The sequence below is a fragment of the Sander vitreus genome, chromosome 13, assembly GCF_031162955.1.
Source record: "Sander vitreus isolate 19-12246 chromosome 13, sanVit1, whole genome shotgun sequence".
Classification (NCBI taxonomy): Eukaryota; Metazoa; Chordata; class Actinopteri; order Perciformes; family Percidae; genus Sander; species Sander vitreus.
The window spans coordinates 26,182,709-26,199,989 of NC_135867.1; the positions used below are offsets into that span (position 1 = coordinate 26,182,709).

Sequence of the window (17,281 nt, forward strand, 5' to 3'; positions counted from 1 at the left end):
TTGGGAACCAGTGGTTTAGGTTTTACAATGTCAGATAAAGTAAAAAAGAAAGAAAGAAAAAAGCCCAGTAAAAAATGGTGTCTTTAAATTGCTTGTTTTGTCCAATCAACATTCCTAAACACAAAGATGATCGATTTACAATAAAACAAAAATCAGAGAAAAGCAAACACCAAGGGTCTAAAGATTTATCTGAGGATAGAAGGTGCTGTGGAGATTGTATAACACTTTGCGGCAAATGTGATTTAAGGCTAAATAAAATTGAGTTAACTCACATTTGTGAAGCTGGAACCAATAAATGTTTGGCATTTTTGCTTAATAAATGGCTTAAATGATTCATTGAATATCAAAATTATTGTCCATTCATTTTCTGGCAATAGGCCATTACAGTGCCCTAACATTGATTTAAGATGCATACCATGTAAGCATAACGTTCCCAGTTCAAATCCAGCCTTTACTGCATGTCATCCCCATCTATCTTTCCCCACACTTCCTGTCAATGTCTCCACTGTACTTTATCAGAGATAAAGGTGAAATGCCCCAAAAATAATCTTTTAAAAAGCCTATCAGAATGTTTTATCATGTTGTGTACATGCAAGTATTACATTGTCTTTGTGTGAGGATGGTGTAAGATGGTTCAACTGCTGGTGCTACAGGAAAAGTCAGGGTATCACCAAAGTCATTATTATTCATCCTTTTATACCTCATTCATCGTATTAGCACTAGTACTGTATTACAGTATGTCAACTTGTATACTTGTGAAGCACAAAGCTAACATGTTACACTCTGCAGGTATGAGGATCCACTGTTTTGCTTCATTTAACCTGAATAATCTGATCTATTCCTCCTCAGGGATTTGACGGCTCTGGAAGTGATGATGAAACAACATCAGGATCTGAAAGCCAAAGTAGACGGGCGCAGCAAGACCATACAGCAGTGTGCAGATCTGGGCAAGATCCTTATAGCTGCAGGCAACCCCGCATCAGAGGAGGTCAGGCTAACAAAGTCCAACACAGCACATCTTGTCATATACTCTGAAAGCCACGCCCACCGGAGGCTTAAACAATGGCCGCCACAGTATGCAACTAATATACAACTGAAACACTAAAGTGCCTGTAGCTAGCCAAAAACATCTGATTCAAACATGTCAAATGATTATTTTAGCAACCTATGTCTACCAGAGAGGGCAAGTTAGCTGTTAGTAAGCTAATGTTAGCTATTAGCAAGCTAATTAAGGCACTTGCAAACTTAATACTATAGCATTCTGATTTTTCCCACATTCCCCTATAACAAAAGTTGCATACTGTGTACAAAAATGCTTTAGTTTTACTTACAGAAATATAATTAGCCTAAAACTGACATTTGGATATTTGACTTGGTAACAAAATGCTTGCTGCACAGTGCACACGTAACGCCTAACATTAGCTTAGTGTGAGAAGAATCCCACAGTCTTCTTATTCGTCTTGCTTATTTTTCACGTCTGTATCCACTTTTGTCTTCATAAAAGCTCAGTTTTTGGTTCGACAGCTTATAAAAACTTGTATTATGGACTATTTACATTGTTGGGAGTGCAGTCTATGTGCATATCACATCGCAGCAGCTTTTAGGCATTTTTCTGTTGTTTGCTAGCAGACAGAATCGACGAGGAAGCACAGTCACGCAATACAAGTCAATGGAGAGCGGAGAGTTGTTTTCCACTCCGGAGGGGGCGGGACTGCGCTCTGTCTCTATGTCACAAAATAATTTATAACCATAAAATGACTTGATTCAGCTATATGTTGTTGGGTTGTTGTGGTCATGACTGCAATCTGTCTGTCCCCACAGATAAAAGAGAAGCTGGACAGTCTTCTGGCTAAGCAGAGGGATCTTGTTGAAAAATGGGACAGACACCAGGAAAGGTTACAGCGCAGTGAGTAGCTCAGTAGATGACTATATCAGAGCAGAAGCAGCTCTTAACATAACACTATGTTATGTTTTTCCACTTTGTCCTTTTATCATGAATCATGAATGAATCTTATTGTTTGCGCTAATATTACACACTCACTCTGAACATGACTGAAATGATATAATACACATCCGCTATGATCTCTCACATAAATATCACCATAATGTACACAAGCATGTAATGGATTTCTACTGGAGTGTGCATTGGTGTAACCATGTTGTTGGTTTGCTGTCACCTCCAGAGCAGGAACATTTCCAGTTTACCCAGGAGACGGTAAAGGCGGAAGCCTGGCTGAAGGCCAAGGAGCCGCTGATCACCTCCAAGGAGCCAGAGGGAGGAGGGGCCCGGGCGCAAACAGATGAGGTTGAGCAACTCATCCTTCGCCACGAGGCCTTCCGCAAGGCTGCTGTAACCTGGAAAGAACGCTTCAGCTCTCTCCGCCAGCTTTCCGCAGTAAGCTTGACTGTAGATAAATGTTTAATCAGTTTGGTGGAGTCGCAATTTAATGCTGCTACAGGAAAAAAAAACGTGACCTTGGGATGTTGTGTTTGCTTAGCAGGCATGGGCGCATGCCATGAGGTTGCACCGTTATGGGCTCGAATCTGTCTCATGACGTTTACTGCATGTTGTGTACCCTTATTCACTGCACCCCATCTGCCTTTCATGCTACATTGCTTAGTAGGCAATAACAGACTGTTTTGAAATGAGCAAATAATTCCTGATAACTTGTTGTACCCCCATTTTATTGGACCCATCTTTGATTTCTGGTTTTATTTGGGTTTAAGTAGTGCTATTAATTATTTAGTTAACTCTCTCTTTAGGCTGAGAAGAAAAAAGAGGAGGAGAAAAAGACAACCCCACTCTCCAGCCGAAGGATGTTCCCATTATCATGTCTGACTCCCAGTGTTCCCGCAACAAGTGCTACCTCATCTTTCTTGAGGCAGACGGTACAGGCGCATATAGAACCCAAACCCTTACAGACCAGGCTGGATCTGGGTGCCACCCCTTCAACCCAGAGGTTGTCCTCCACTCTAGCCAGCTACAAGCCAGTTATAAATGGATCAGGCTACCAAGGACTGGAACAGCATTGCAGTGGGAAGCTGGTGAGCTCCTCGTACCTTGGGATGAACCACCAGGCGGCCGGAGGTGGAAGTGATTCCGGTTTCTCGGCGCTGACCTCCCAGAGTGGTGGAGCAGACACTTCTACTTACCTTGGGATAAACCATCAAACTGCTAGCAGTGCAGAGAGCTCTGGGTACTTTGGACTGACTACTGGTTGTGTGGGTGGTACGCAAAACCATCTAGGCAGTGGCAGGTTAGGAAGTTCAGGTAACATAGCTCAGCAGCCAAGCAGTGGAGGTATGGGAAGTCCTGGCTTTCTGCCTCAACAAAATATGGGCAGTTCTGGATACTTGGGACATCAGCCTAATTTAGGAAGTACAGGATATTTGGCACAACAGCCTAATATGGGAAGCACTGGGTATTTGGCACAACAGCCTAATATGGGGAGCACTGGGTATTTGGCACAACAGCCTAATATGGGGAGCACTGGGTATTTGGCACAACAGCCTAATATGGGGAGCACTGGGTATTTAGCACAACAGCCTAATGTGGTGAGTTCTGGATACCTAGCGCAGAATTATCAGAGCAGTGGGGGATTGGGTAGCTCAGGTCTTCTGGCACAAAATCATTACAGCAGTGGAAGTCTGGGCAGTTCTGGATACCTGGTGCAGAGTGGTGGCATCATGGACCCTAAAATGGCATATGCATGGCAGCACCTGAAAGCTGACTTTATGCAACCCAGGATCAACCACATCCACAAGGCTGTAAACCCCCTTCTAGAGGCCAGCAGAGTGCAGCGGGAACAGTTTGGGGACATCCCAATGGCAGACATGGTGGGGCCAGAGTCAGGGCTGGAGCTCCTCCATGGCCGTCTGCAGAGGGATCCCCGTGGAAGTCGCTCTGATCCTCAGATGGACCATCTCAGGCGAGAGAGGGAGTACAAGCTGGGTAGACAGACCTCCAGCGAACAAGAGATCCAGGCCAGGCTGAACGAACTGCCACTGATTGTGCGTCAGGAGCGCTACCGGAGGCGCCTGGAGAGGCAGTCGTCCAGCGAACAGGAGGGGAGCAGCAAGCAGAGGCTGCAGAGACAGGACTCGAGTGACCTGGAGGGCTCTGTGAAAGAGGGATCTGACAAACGCTCAGGGTATGTGAATGAGCTGTGCTTGTGACAGTGAAATTCAAATGATCTTTACAAAATGTGCCTAATCAGCACTGTCCAGCGTGATCCTAATCAATTTTAAGGTCACATAATGATTGTGTTTTCTGTTTGGGTGACTCATGTCTGTTGTCACTGCAGGGAGAAGAGATCTACCATGGCAGAGATTGTAGAACAGGTCCAGGAGAGAGAGGCAGCAAATGTGAGTTAGATTACATACAGTATATCACAACGGTGTTGTGTATGTTCATTCTTGTGTGACTTGGTGTCACATTCTCTTTATTCTCCTTTCTCAGGCACGAGGAGAGCCTTATCGCCCTGGAAGCAGCCTCTCAGCACCTGTGACTCGTTTTGACGGACGCCCTCGTGCCCGAGACCGCCCCAAACCAAGGAGGAGGCCCCGTCCAAAGGAGCCTGAGGAGACACGACGTTCTCGCTCAGCTCCAGCTACTGGTGCCCCAACGACACCTCAGCCGCCTTCACACACTGCCCAAAACGAAGGCTTCCTCTACCGCAAAAAGGCCACCACATCTGACCTTGAAGCTCAGCAGAGAAGCCCAAACAGGTACAACCACTACTGATAAAAATCATACAAAAGACATAGCTTACAATTCATCGTAACCCTATCCCCTAACCCTAAACCCCTTTAACAGTGATTGTCCAATCATAGCTTACCAACCGTAAATAGGCGTGTCAAGCTTTGGATTTCTCCACGTGCTGAAGCAGTGTCCATTGGGCTCCAACAAGAGTGATACTCGCTATTTAAAAAGTTTAGTGGTGTCTTTTTAAACCTTTCCAAAAAAAACAAGAGCAACCGTGTAAGGAATGGATAAAACAGTGTATTTATCTGCTCTAACATAAGATGCAAGGGTTAGCATGTGCAAGTAAGTGTTAACTAGTTTACAACCTACAGTAGTAGCCAGTCTTTACTTTCAAGGCCAAGGAGTGCATTATGAACTAGAGTAATTTGTGGAGTTAGGTTAATAAGAGCTCTGGTCACAACTAGCACAACCACGTGTTGTATTCCCCCACTGTGTGGAAGTGGACTCTGGAAGCTGTCAGAGTGCAGGCTGACATTAGAAGCTCTTTCCTGATTTTTATTTGATTCTGGCTTACTAGCTCTACACTGCAACACAAGAGCAATGCTGTTTACTTACATGTCCATTACATGGATCATCAACTGGTGGGGTTGCTGACTTTTTCCCCATAATAGTAGCTTCCAGCACAATATCATGTATGTAGCGACCAAGTGCATATTTAAGACCCCTTCTACAAGATGATGATTTTAAACGAGTCAACTGGACACAAAAATTAAATTGTATTGTTAGGTGTTGTGTCCATCTTTAAAGGAGACCTATTTGCTTCTCCGTATTTTATGTCATATCTATAATGTTACAATGTACAATGTCAGATGTTCATATTAAATGTGGCCAAAGCTTTAAATAATGAAGTAAATGGATTCAAAATAAATCCCTACACCATCAGATTTTATAATGTTCTGAACACACAGTTGTTTCTACTCTCGGCTGGGAATGACGTCATATGGGCCGGTTTTATGATTATCTGCTCCAGGCAGGCACACTATCGCAGTGTTTACATTACATACACTGTAGCTACATGCTGACATCAAGGAAACCTAAAATCTTTGTTGCAAATGTTGTTAATTTTTCTCCAATCTAGGAACAGAGCATCTCAGACAGACGGTAAATACAGGTGCAGCAGCCATGGCCAGAAAAAACTAATTGTTCTTTTAAACATTAAAACATGTAAACATGTCTTAGTAAAAACACAAAATACAAGTATGAACCTGAAAACGAGTAAAATAGGTCTCCTCCAACTGGCCCAAGTTATGTCCAGACATGTATTCAATCTTAATGTGTTAAGATCTGCTTCATCATTTTAATTTTACAGCAAGTCCTGGGTGAACGTATATTGTGTGCTGAAAGAGGGACAGCTGACCTTCTACAAGGATGCTCGGAACCACGCCACGACATACAATGAAGAGCCTCCTGTAGACCTTAGTAACTGCACATTCGATCCTTCAATGGGATACAAGAAGAAGAAGAATGTCTTCATTCTTCAGTAAGAGCTTTTCTATTTCGGCAAATATTAACGGCAGAAATTGTGATTTTACTGAGGGATTTTCAAGTGTAATGTTGTTTTACATTTAAAAAAGATATTATTCCCTATTTTATCAGATTTCAAAGCACAGAATATTAAACACGTGCAATATTATTATTCATTAGACATATAAAAGGCATTGCAGTGCATGAGAAACTGACAATCACTGTTGATTTTTTTCCCGCAACAGAATAAACGATGGAATCAACTTTGCATTCCATGCAAAAGATGAGGTAAGAACATTCATATTTGAGGCATGTTAAAAACGAGCAGACATTAGGACATAATCCACTTCCCTTACTTTAGACCTTCTGTGTGCCAAATAAGCGGTCCATGAAAGACTACACCTCTAAGGGCAAATAAGAGATGTCTACACATTAAGAAATATACGGATGATTTAGGTTTGCTGCAGACACATATTTTGTAATGTCAAAGGAAAAGTCTGGTGATTTTGTCAACAAATCCTATTAAAAGTTAAAAGTATTGTGTGTGTATCCAAAGCCTGATATATCTTAATCCTCTGTGCTATAGAGCTCCATTGTCTGTCAGCTCCACTGGTGCACTGTGTGATATGTTTCTTCATTACCATGAAGACACACAGACACACACACAGACAGACACACACACACACACACACACACACACACACTGCCGTTTATTTATTTATATTCCAATTTTGTTTATTGGGACTTTTCAACAGACTCATATTCAATGACGGAGGAGCATACAAATATACACGTCACGGAATAACCAACCCTGGGAACGTGATTACTCTTGTTACGTCTAGGGATTATAACAGAGCTTGGTTTTTCTCGCACATATGATACTAAGGAAAGCTAAATGCTTAGCCGCCGAACTGAAGTTAAGGGTTTGAGGCCTACCTGGCGTTCATCGGCTTGCCGTGTCCCTAGCTTCGGTGCCGAATAGCCCGTTCCTCAAGTGACAGTTCATTTCTTTGACATTCAAAACACAAACACAAACTGAATATTGTGTCCCAGTTAAAGTTCTTGTAGAGTAGCATTTTATAAAAATACAGACAAAAACAGGATCATTCATACATAACCACAAACAGTACAAACCAAAATGGAGGAAAAGAATTATGCAAAATACATATCAAGAACCCAGGAAAATGGACAACATCAGACATTGTATTGTAGACATATAAAGACCTGAGGCCTGTACTACTGTTGTGGAAGTTTCTGCTGCAGCAGGGGTAGAGGTTTCAAAGTTTAGTGAATGAAACAAATAAGACAGTCCGAGAACTAAACCAAGTTAGGGTTTTGTATTTTATTAAGATATATTTGCAAATATGGGAAGAATAACAGATTCACAAAAAGCACAAACAGCTCAGTGAGTACAGATTCTTCAAATGAGTGAAGGGAACACTGAGCTTAAATGCACATTGGGGAAAAGGGAGTGACAATTCACACATGATCTGTTTGAAACAGGACTTTACATTTTCTCACAGGCAGCATAGAGATAAGGTCAGAAGATTAAAGCCAAACACGCACATAAAGATACAGATCCTGCCAGATACTTTTCTAAATTGCAGAAAGCATCATAAAACCACTTCATCTAATCTCCTGTCCCCCACTTTCACATCTGGGGTCACATTCCCCGTACATCGAAACTGACAAGGGAGGAACGGATCTGGGAAGGAAGATGGTTTACAGTGGCCTTGTAGTTGATCAGTTCAAACAAAGAACCTACGCTTCGTCTTCCAGACTCTCTGTCTCAGCAGTTAAGCAGGATCGAATCAACATGATAAAATAGGATAAACTGTCTTTCAGTAATGCAGAGAAAAGGCATAAGAATTAAAAAGAACAGTGCTTAAATGTAATTTTTGCCATTACACTACAAATCCAGATCAACATGCCCTGAATTTCTTTCAGTTACCCGTCTTCACCTAACCTAACAAACCCAGTCCCGCATAAGCTGTGTTACGATGGTGGTTAACAACTAGTTCAATCAACCCAGGGTTTCCCAATCCAGCGACGCATGCGTTCACATAAAAGAGGCGGTGTTTGCACAGCATGACCAATCGCAAACATCTACCAGAGCCGCATATTTTACATAAGATGAGCAAACTATTATACTACATAAATATGAAGAACACAGACACGGTTTTACAGGCAAAACGCAGGAAGGAAAGCTGGCATAAAAAGCCGACGCTGTTAATGCGTAAATCACAACGCTTATCAATATCACTTCACCATCAGTCAGGCACAAGATCTGACAATAATTAGACTTTTGCTTTCCATAAACTGTCGTTGCTTTAGCCTATTATATTATCAGTTGCAGCCCTGGCAGTGGTAAGCGATCGTGAGAGCAAATAAAAAATATAAAAACAAAAACCGATGTGCGCATTGGCAACATATGGCATATATATCTTTCATAAAAATACCCATCAGGGAATGTTAACGGGGTTGTTGTCGGTCTCTAAATGTTTTAACTTTTCTGAGCGCACCTCTCTCTCTCTGCGCACCGAGCTCCACCTGATCTTCTAAGAACGGTGACGCCGTTATTAATTGATTATTGATTGGTCAGAAGGCAGTTTTACACCGGTTGATCTCTAATCTCCAATATAACCTGCTCCCGACCAGGTTAGGTGTTCAGCATAAGTTACCATGGCGATGTAACCCGGTAACAAGTCATCCACCGTCGTGATACACAAAACCCTGGGTTGAACCTGGAGTTACCTCGTTAACACCAAATCTTGCTTCGTCGTACAGGCCTCTGTAGTACCACAACCCCCACATCCCAAACTAGCTCACTATGAGGGGATTTTAACCTTTTGACATGGAAAAAAGGACCCCAAATGTCATTACTTTTATTGGATAAACCACTAATTGAAGCTGAATATTTTCCAATCTGATAAGAAATATCTTATCCAACGCTCACGAAATAGAGCTGTTGCGGATTTCCAGGTGGTCAATATTAGCAAGCCAATGGTAGGGAGTAGTATTAAATGTTCAAGTTCCAATGAGGTTAAGGCAGAGAATCTATACTCAGCTGCGAACCTGTAAATATCTAAAAAACTGTTTAGGAAATGAAAACTTATTTGAGACCTGCTGAAAGGATGCAAAGACATTATCAAGATACAAATCTCTAAAGGTCTTGACCCCCAAATTTGAGCATACCAAGAAGTTATTGTTTACGAGGGATAAAGGAAAAACATGATTAGCAAATAGCGGGGCATAGATACTGTATAAAATGACTGGAGGCCAAAGTGTCGCTTAAACTCCCCCCTCAGAACTTGAGTTGTTAACCAACATGTCTTGGTACAGGGAAAAATAAACGAGTGAATAGGAGCATGTACTAGAGCCTTCAGTGACTCCGACTTGGAGGAGTTGGCCTCTAGTGCCAGCCACATTGGGGCAGGGGGATCAAAGGCCTCATACAGTTAAAATCCTGATGTTGCTAGCCCAATAATAAAACCTGATGTTTGCCCAATAATAAAACCTGACGTTTGGTAAAGCCATCTGTCCGAGTGGCATAGGTCTGCAAATGTAGTTGACAAAGTCTTATTCCATCTAATTTATGAAAGAAGATCTGAGGCATGAAAATTATGATGCATTGAAAAAGATAGGAGAAGCGTCGAAGGATTTTAATTTTAATCTAATTGACTTGTGCAGTTGGGGATAAATGAAGCATTAGTCTTGTTAAGGTCTGCATGCTTGTGAGTGACCTGAACTCCGAGATATGTAAAGCTATGCTGGGCGACCTTAAAGGGTAGGTTCTGTGAAGGATAGTTTACTGCAGCTATATTGATGGGGAAACTTTTATTTGAAATTCCATTTATAACTCTGATATTTGACCAAATGATTGAAGAGTGGCAAGGGCAGATGGAACAGAAACGTGCAAGTTGGAAGTGTATAAAACCTAGTCATCTGCATAAAGAGAGACCTTCAGTTCTGTTCTTCAATATGAGGGTTAGATTGACAAGGGTTCAGTGGCAATTGCAAATAGTAGGGGACTCAAAGGGCAACCATGTCTAGTGAAGTAATAAAGACAAAAATATTCAGAGTGAATATTGTTTGTGCTAATTGAAGCTTGCAGTGATAGAGCAGCTTAACCCATGAAATAAGTCTTCTTAAAGCCACATTTCTGTGTAAAAGAGGTAGTCCCATTCTACTCTGTCATAAGGTTTTTCTGCATCTGGTGAAATAATAGATGGGATGATAGATTCCAGCCATAAAGCCACCAGTTTTGACAATAATGTCAGCTTAACATTAAGCAAACTTATTGGCCAGTAAGAGGTACAGGCTAAAGATTTCTTTTTTTCATTAAGAGCTTTAGTAAGAGTTTGGGAAAGGCAATCAGAATTAAATGATTCGTTGAACAGTAGTAGTCCAGTAGTAGGGGGGTCAGCTAATGGCTAACTTTCTTATAGAACTCAGACAGATTACCATCTGGTCCTGGCCTCTTCCCACTTTGTAGAGATGCCATAGCAGCATTTAGTTCTTCAATAGTGATTGTTTTCTCTAATTTTAGCTACAGTTTGTTCAATAGAAGGGATATCTACTCCATCAAAAAAACTAAGTTGAAGTTGGGAGGGATAGAATTAGGATAAGATGAGTAAAGAGACATGTTAGCTTCCTTTAAATACCTAATTCATTTCCAAAGGATCTGTCATTATACCTTAACTAGTTTGAATCTGGGGAATTTCATGGGAAGATGATGCCTGAAGTGACTTGTGCGCCAGTAGTTTCCTGGCCTTATTGATGTGTTCAAGAAGCTTTGATCTTGCCTGAAGCCGGAGCTCAGTAGAGGGATGTGTTGTAAGAACATCAAACTCTGCCTGTAGCGACAACTGCTCTTTGAATACATCAGGGCATTGAGAGGCAGCATACATATTATCAAGTTGAGATATTTGTTGTGCCAGCTTGGTTTAGCTTTTCCTTCCTAAGTTTATTCTCATAGCATGTGTATAAAATTATTTATCCTCTAATATAGCCAACAACGTCTCCCACAGGAGAGAGGCGGCAACATCCAAAGCCCTGTTTAGACTCACAGAAAGGTCAATTTGCTATAAGACTAAGCCCATACAGTCCTCATTTGTGAGCAAGCGCATGTTCAGATGCCACAGAGCTTGCACGCTAATGGAATTATTAAAATAGATGTTCGTGGGACTAGAGCATGGTCAGATAGCATGATAGCATTGTGTTTACATGCAGACAAAGAGCCAGAAAATAGTCTATACGAGTAAACGTATGGTGAAAAATGAAAAAAAAAGAATACTATAGAAATACTATATAGAAAGTACTGCATTACTTTGTCTGACTGTGAGTGTCAGGAGACCTTGGGGTATGAACAATCCAGCTGCGGGTCCTGAGGGTAAAATTAGACATTAGTTCACTTCCGTTTACGCATGTGGCTGTTAAGAAAAAGATCATGGTTTGGGTTAAAATCAGACGTTACTCCTTATTTTACAGATAGCTCCGAGTTATCGTTTAGATTAGGATTTTAAGTTTAAAAAAAACATATGTTGGACTTTTAGAATACTATGTCTATGAGTTGTTAGCAGTTCCACCAAAAAGACATGTCCCTTATGACTTCTCAGATGGTGTCATTTTAATGATAGTTTAGAGGCCCAAAGATTTAAAATTATGTTAATTCAGTTCAAAGTTTAGAAAAAAGTCAAAAAATTTAGATTTGTTGCAGAACTTTTGTTTGGTTCCTGCCCCAGTAGTCATCAGATTTATCTCAGATGGTTCCTGACCCCTAGGTTGGGGAATCCTCTCATTTAGTAACTGGTGGGGTTGATTTATGAAAGTAAACTATAAGACACTGAGAGAGCAGCCCCAAAACACAAATGGCTGATGTAATCAAGGAAAGGTACAACACTCTTTCATGGTCATAGTACATTTTGGCTTTTTGTGTTCTGGAAACATGTCCCATCTCTGTCCGCCCACCAATTTGTACTGACTCCTGAAATCAGTTTTTTCTAATAAGTGGAATTTCAACAGTTGGAATTGGTTTCTCTTCTCTATTGCAGGCTACATTTTGTGTCTGTATGATGAAATGGTTTAAAAGTTCCAAAACCCAATATGAAAAACATGCAAAAGAGAAAGATTACATAACAAAGAGACTCCTTGACGTGTGTCATTTGCTGGTCTCTGTAGGAGGACCTGAAGGCTTGGACTTCAAACATCACCACCTGTATAGCTGAGCATGAGGCCATGGGCACGTGGGACAAGCCGGGAACCTCGTCCATGGACCCCGACCACTCGGAGAGGAAGGAGAAGTCGGAGGGGGACGCAGACGCCAGGTCCGAGAGGTCCGAGCTCGCCGAAGGGGAGGAGAGGTCTGAGAAGGAGAGGTCAGAGAAAGGGGATGGCTCGGAGAAGTTAGACACGTCCGAAATTGCCGACAAAATGGAGGGCGGGGCAGGGGGCTCCAGCACGTCTGGAAAGAGCAAATGAGGAGCCCCCTTTTGTGTTTTTCAACATTACTCACTGACAAAAGGCGTAGTAGGCGGTGGGTGGGAGGGAGGGATGGATGGAGAGCATGTGCAGCTAAGTTTTGCTGATCCTCAGTCACAGAGCTGGAACACACTGAGGTCCATGGTCCTTGGACTGACTATTGTTACTGTGACAGACTAATCTCTCAGCCCCTCCCCTTCACCCAGGCAATACATCAGTGCTTGCATTGTGCCCACCTGCTGGTAGATAGGAGGTTGCCCCAGACAGACAGACTCCCAACAAGTGGTCCCAGGAATTAGTCACTGTCACGTCCCCATTGTTGATCGTTTAATCTCTTGGATTCACAGCATCTTTCTGTATGTATCTTTGACTGATAATGTAATGCTCTTGTCTAGCTAGACAAACCCGAGAAGAGGTGAATGAAATGTTTCACAATATCAAAAAAAAAAAAAAAAAGGAAAAAAAAGTTTTTTGAAGCAATATACTTTTTTATTTCTTCTCTTTGTTAAAGAGAGAAAAGGGGGAAAAGGAAACTAGAAATAATTGCAAATGTGAACTCTATGATTTGTCACATTCACGTAAGCGTACTCCGGGCAGTTGTGCACCTTAGACACTTGACACATCTGTATACTAATCATAATGACATTTAATCCCATCACATGGCTAGCTTTGAATCATGTTAATATAATGGAATGCTGGTGTTACCCACCTGACTTCATTGGTGTCAATGAATACACAGTTCTACGGTTTAGTTTCCTCTTTTCTTTTTCTTTTTCTTATTATTGTTATTTTTTTGTCCACAATGATCCATGTCACAAAAAAAAAGCTTTCCATCAAATTCTAATCCAAGGTGTGTTCAAAGTGGCAATGCTCAAAGTAATACTAAGCCTATGTGACACAATGCCTTTGTATACATGACAAAAATCTGAACATTGCATGAAAAAGTCTATTAGTGCACCTGTTAAACTTGCCTTTATTTTGATGTTCTTGAAATAAGTTGGGCAATATTGGAATTGCAATAATTTAATGTGAGTGGTGGGAAAAAAAATGTATTTTACTATGATGGTCCACTTCGGAAAATCCATAGGTAAGTTTGACAAAGTAGGTTTGTCAGTAAGCATGAGAAGAAAGAGATGTTTTTGTTTTTTTGTTTTTTTTGGGGGGGGAGGGGGGTATATACCTGAGAAGTGACTACTCCTTGATCTGTAACATGAATTAAGAAGCCAAATGGCCCCTCTGCTGTTTGTACTGTATTACTGCAATTTATTTTCCACAGAATGTATTGATTTCAGCTGTGAAATGTTCAATCACTACAGAGTTTGTGGTGCCCAAAATTGTAAAACCCTGAAGCAGTTCACTGGGAGTAAAGCCTCTCTGTACCGTGTCTTTCATTTGAAGTTCAAACTGATTGGAATCTCTCCATCTAAGGCAAGTTAAATGTAAAACTGTCATGGTTCAAGTCATGAATTGTATATACCTATCTTTGTATGTATACCAATAAATCCTGTGCTCTAATAAAACAATACTCTGAACTGAAATGGGTAAAATTAAAACATTTGTATTAATCCACAAATAAAAACAATCGTCACTCAAATATATTAATGTTTACGACATTTAAACGACAAATATGCAAATTAGGAGCCACTATTAAATATCATAGTGTACCAGTATGTAGTTGTATGAAACACCTTTTACCAGGGAAGAGCAGCAGGACATACTGTAGGTATGCTTGTTGTATTTTTTATATGCCAATATGTATTCATATCAGATTCAGAAGTTGCCCCGCAGCCCCAATAAGAACGTGTATTAATAGCTGATTGAGTAGTCAGTGTGTCTGTGAGAGGTGTGCTAAATTTATATATATATATATATATATATATATATATATATATATATATATATATATATATATATATATCTCAACCAACCAACCAACTAGCCTGGGTAGTTCAGTACATGCTGCTCTGAATAATCAAATTATTGGTGACTAAACTCAAGTACAGTATGCTGTGATCACAGAGATGAACAGGCATTAGTCCACATATTGATTGTCATGTATGTCAGTTATCTTTTACATATACAAATACAATTAAAGGTTTCATTAATGTCAGTAAAATGTAGCCGTCTTGACACATTGTACTCACATTAAAGACAAAGGAGGAAATGCACATGCAGGGTGCAGTCAAACACAGGCAGCAGCTCAGACTTTCTTACAGTGTTTTTCCATTTTCCATCCTGTCAAAGTGCACCTTAAATGTGTGTTTTTCTTTCTACAAAAACACCAAAAGTATATCTCAGATGCAGCAGTATTTGAATCCACTGACTTGAGGATTGTAGTGACAGTGCGCTGTATCTCTCTGTATCACTGCAGCCTTCAAATGAGTTGAATGAGAATAGATAAACTGTGTGGTGTGAATGTTATCTTCATTTGTCAGTCACTGTTTGTTTTTTACATAAGTGCCATGTCATGCAGTTTGCTGAAACAGAGGTTCAGAAGAGAAAACCATTGGTTACTTGCAATACATATTTTTTATCATTGAAATAGGAGCTATAGTATTTTCGTGTGGCTGTAATTGTTCTGATTCCTTGCTCATGGCAGATATTTAGCCCGCATCACCATGTGTGTTTTTTTTACGTGTTTGCTTCCCATCACTTTTATGATACCCACGGGGGATTTTTTTCCCCCCACTATGTTATAACAGAACAGTCAAAATTAAATAGGCAGCATAAACCGTGACTGAAAAAAAATATATTGTGCAAACTTTGTTTCCTTCATTGATGGTCTTACAAGTGTGTATGTCATTGTTACTTTACATTACAACTTGCTGCTATGACATTAAATAAACCTCCAAACCTGCTGATGCAAACTTGATGTGCAATTGATGTGGACACACATGCTGGTCACACACACACACACACACACACACACACACACACACACACACACACACACACACACACACACACTCATCTGATACACCTGATTGTTCCTCACATTGGTTTCAACTACAAGCTGAGCGCTTCTCTACTCAATTGCTCATTCTTGAAACTGATAATCAACTTTTGCTTCAGCTCTATCAGCAGGGGCAGAGCGGGGCGGGGTGCTTCTGGGGCTCCAGCCCTGAATGTTTTCTCAAAAGCCCCCATTCTCTGAGGGTTTTAAAATAACTTAAATAACCCTCATTCTCTTTGACTGGGCCGGCAAATCAATGAAGCAAAAGTTGCATTACTGGGGAAATATCGCCATTCATTCTGTAAACTCTCTTAAAAATAGTTTTCAAGATTAGTAATGCTGTTCACGCCAAATTCCTACCCTATCGACTGTATGTTGTGTAGCCTAACTTATAAATAAATACATCAGACAGTTTTTGTATTTTTTTTAGGTGGCAGGAGTGAAAATCCTCATTTGTTGTGTTCTGGTTTCAGTTGGAGAACAGTTAGGTATAAAACAGGATGTCAGTCAGGATGTACAGGATGAATCTTTTCCTTGGCAACTATCATGTTTTTCCCAAATGATTTTTAGGCAGTCTGTTTTTTTTGTTTTTTTTTAAATGGCTTGAAAAGAAGTGCATATAGCTGCTGTAAATGGGGAAAATCTCGCCCGAGGAAGCATGCCCCTGGACCCCCTTACCTTTGGGCTGAGCCCCCAATGTTTACAACATCTGGCTCTGCCCCTGTTTCTCAGTATCTGTGAAGGTGAAGATTCCAGTTTAAAAGACACAGCATTATCATCATGGAGAGGCAGCAGCGTTGATTAGCATTGACGGTACATCAACTCCATACACTATGATAAAGCCTTGGTGGTTCCAACCATATGGAAGAAATGTGGGAGGCCAGATATAATAGAAACATACAGTAAAGTATGACATTGAAATGTAAACACACTCAACTGATACTCAACTGAGCTTTTTTTTAAAGAAAACATCAGAGAAAGTGTATGTTGATAGAAGCGCCCCCTGGAGTTAGTGCTGAAATAGCCTTCACACTGACACTAGTGCAGAACTGAATCATTGGTGGAAATCATTTGAAGGCCTGTTATTTTCCAAACTGTGTCCATGTCAAGTGGGTATCTATATGCTTCAGATTCGCCCCGCCGGCTTCTGAACATGTACACAAGAAAGTGGTACGACGCAAACATTTTTTCTATGCTCTATTTATGGCTTTCTCATAGCGACCAATGAAATTTCAGAATCTCATCCGAGCTATGTACGTGCAGTTTTAAATAAAGTGTGAGTGGACATGTGAATAATTTATCTGAGTAAAATTAAAGGGGTTCATGCAACTTTTGTTTTGCACTGAAGCAAAGCCCCTGTGCACAGTGTTAGACAGTAGTGGTGATGCAGGGTTTATTCTATAATAAAACACAAAAACATACATACATGTATACAGTGTTGCACAAATTCTGCACAACTTGATGTATGTATTTAAGAATGTACATTTGAATTATGATGGGTTTGTTGAATTGAATAACATTTGCCAATGTCTGTCTGTGGAAATATGAAATACGGTATTGTCTCATAAAAGCTGTTCATCCCTTAACTTTGCCATTGTCTCCCCCCCCCGTAGGTCTGT

The 17,281-nt window shown here is 40.8% G+C and overlaps 1 protein-coding gene across 1 annotated transcript; it reads left to right on the plus strand.

The window, feature by feature from the left end:
* The first annotated feature begins 1,794 nt into the window (after nt 1–1,794).
* On the plus strand, nt 1,795–12,750 carry LOC144527433 (uncharacterized). Its single transcript, XM_078265441.1, has 8 exons — nt 1,795–1,906; nt 2,184–2,395; nt 2,764–4,151; nt 4,305–4,365; nt 4,460–4,728; nt 6,075–6,245; nt 6,475–6,517; nt 12,410–12,750. Exons 1-8 carry the CDS (start codon nt 1,795–1,797, stop codon nt 12,707–12,709), a joined length of 2,556 nt encoding a protein of 851 aa, XP_078121567.1. The 3' UTR covers nt 12,710–12,750.
* Nucleotides 12,751–17,281: the final 4,531 nt, after the last annotated feature.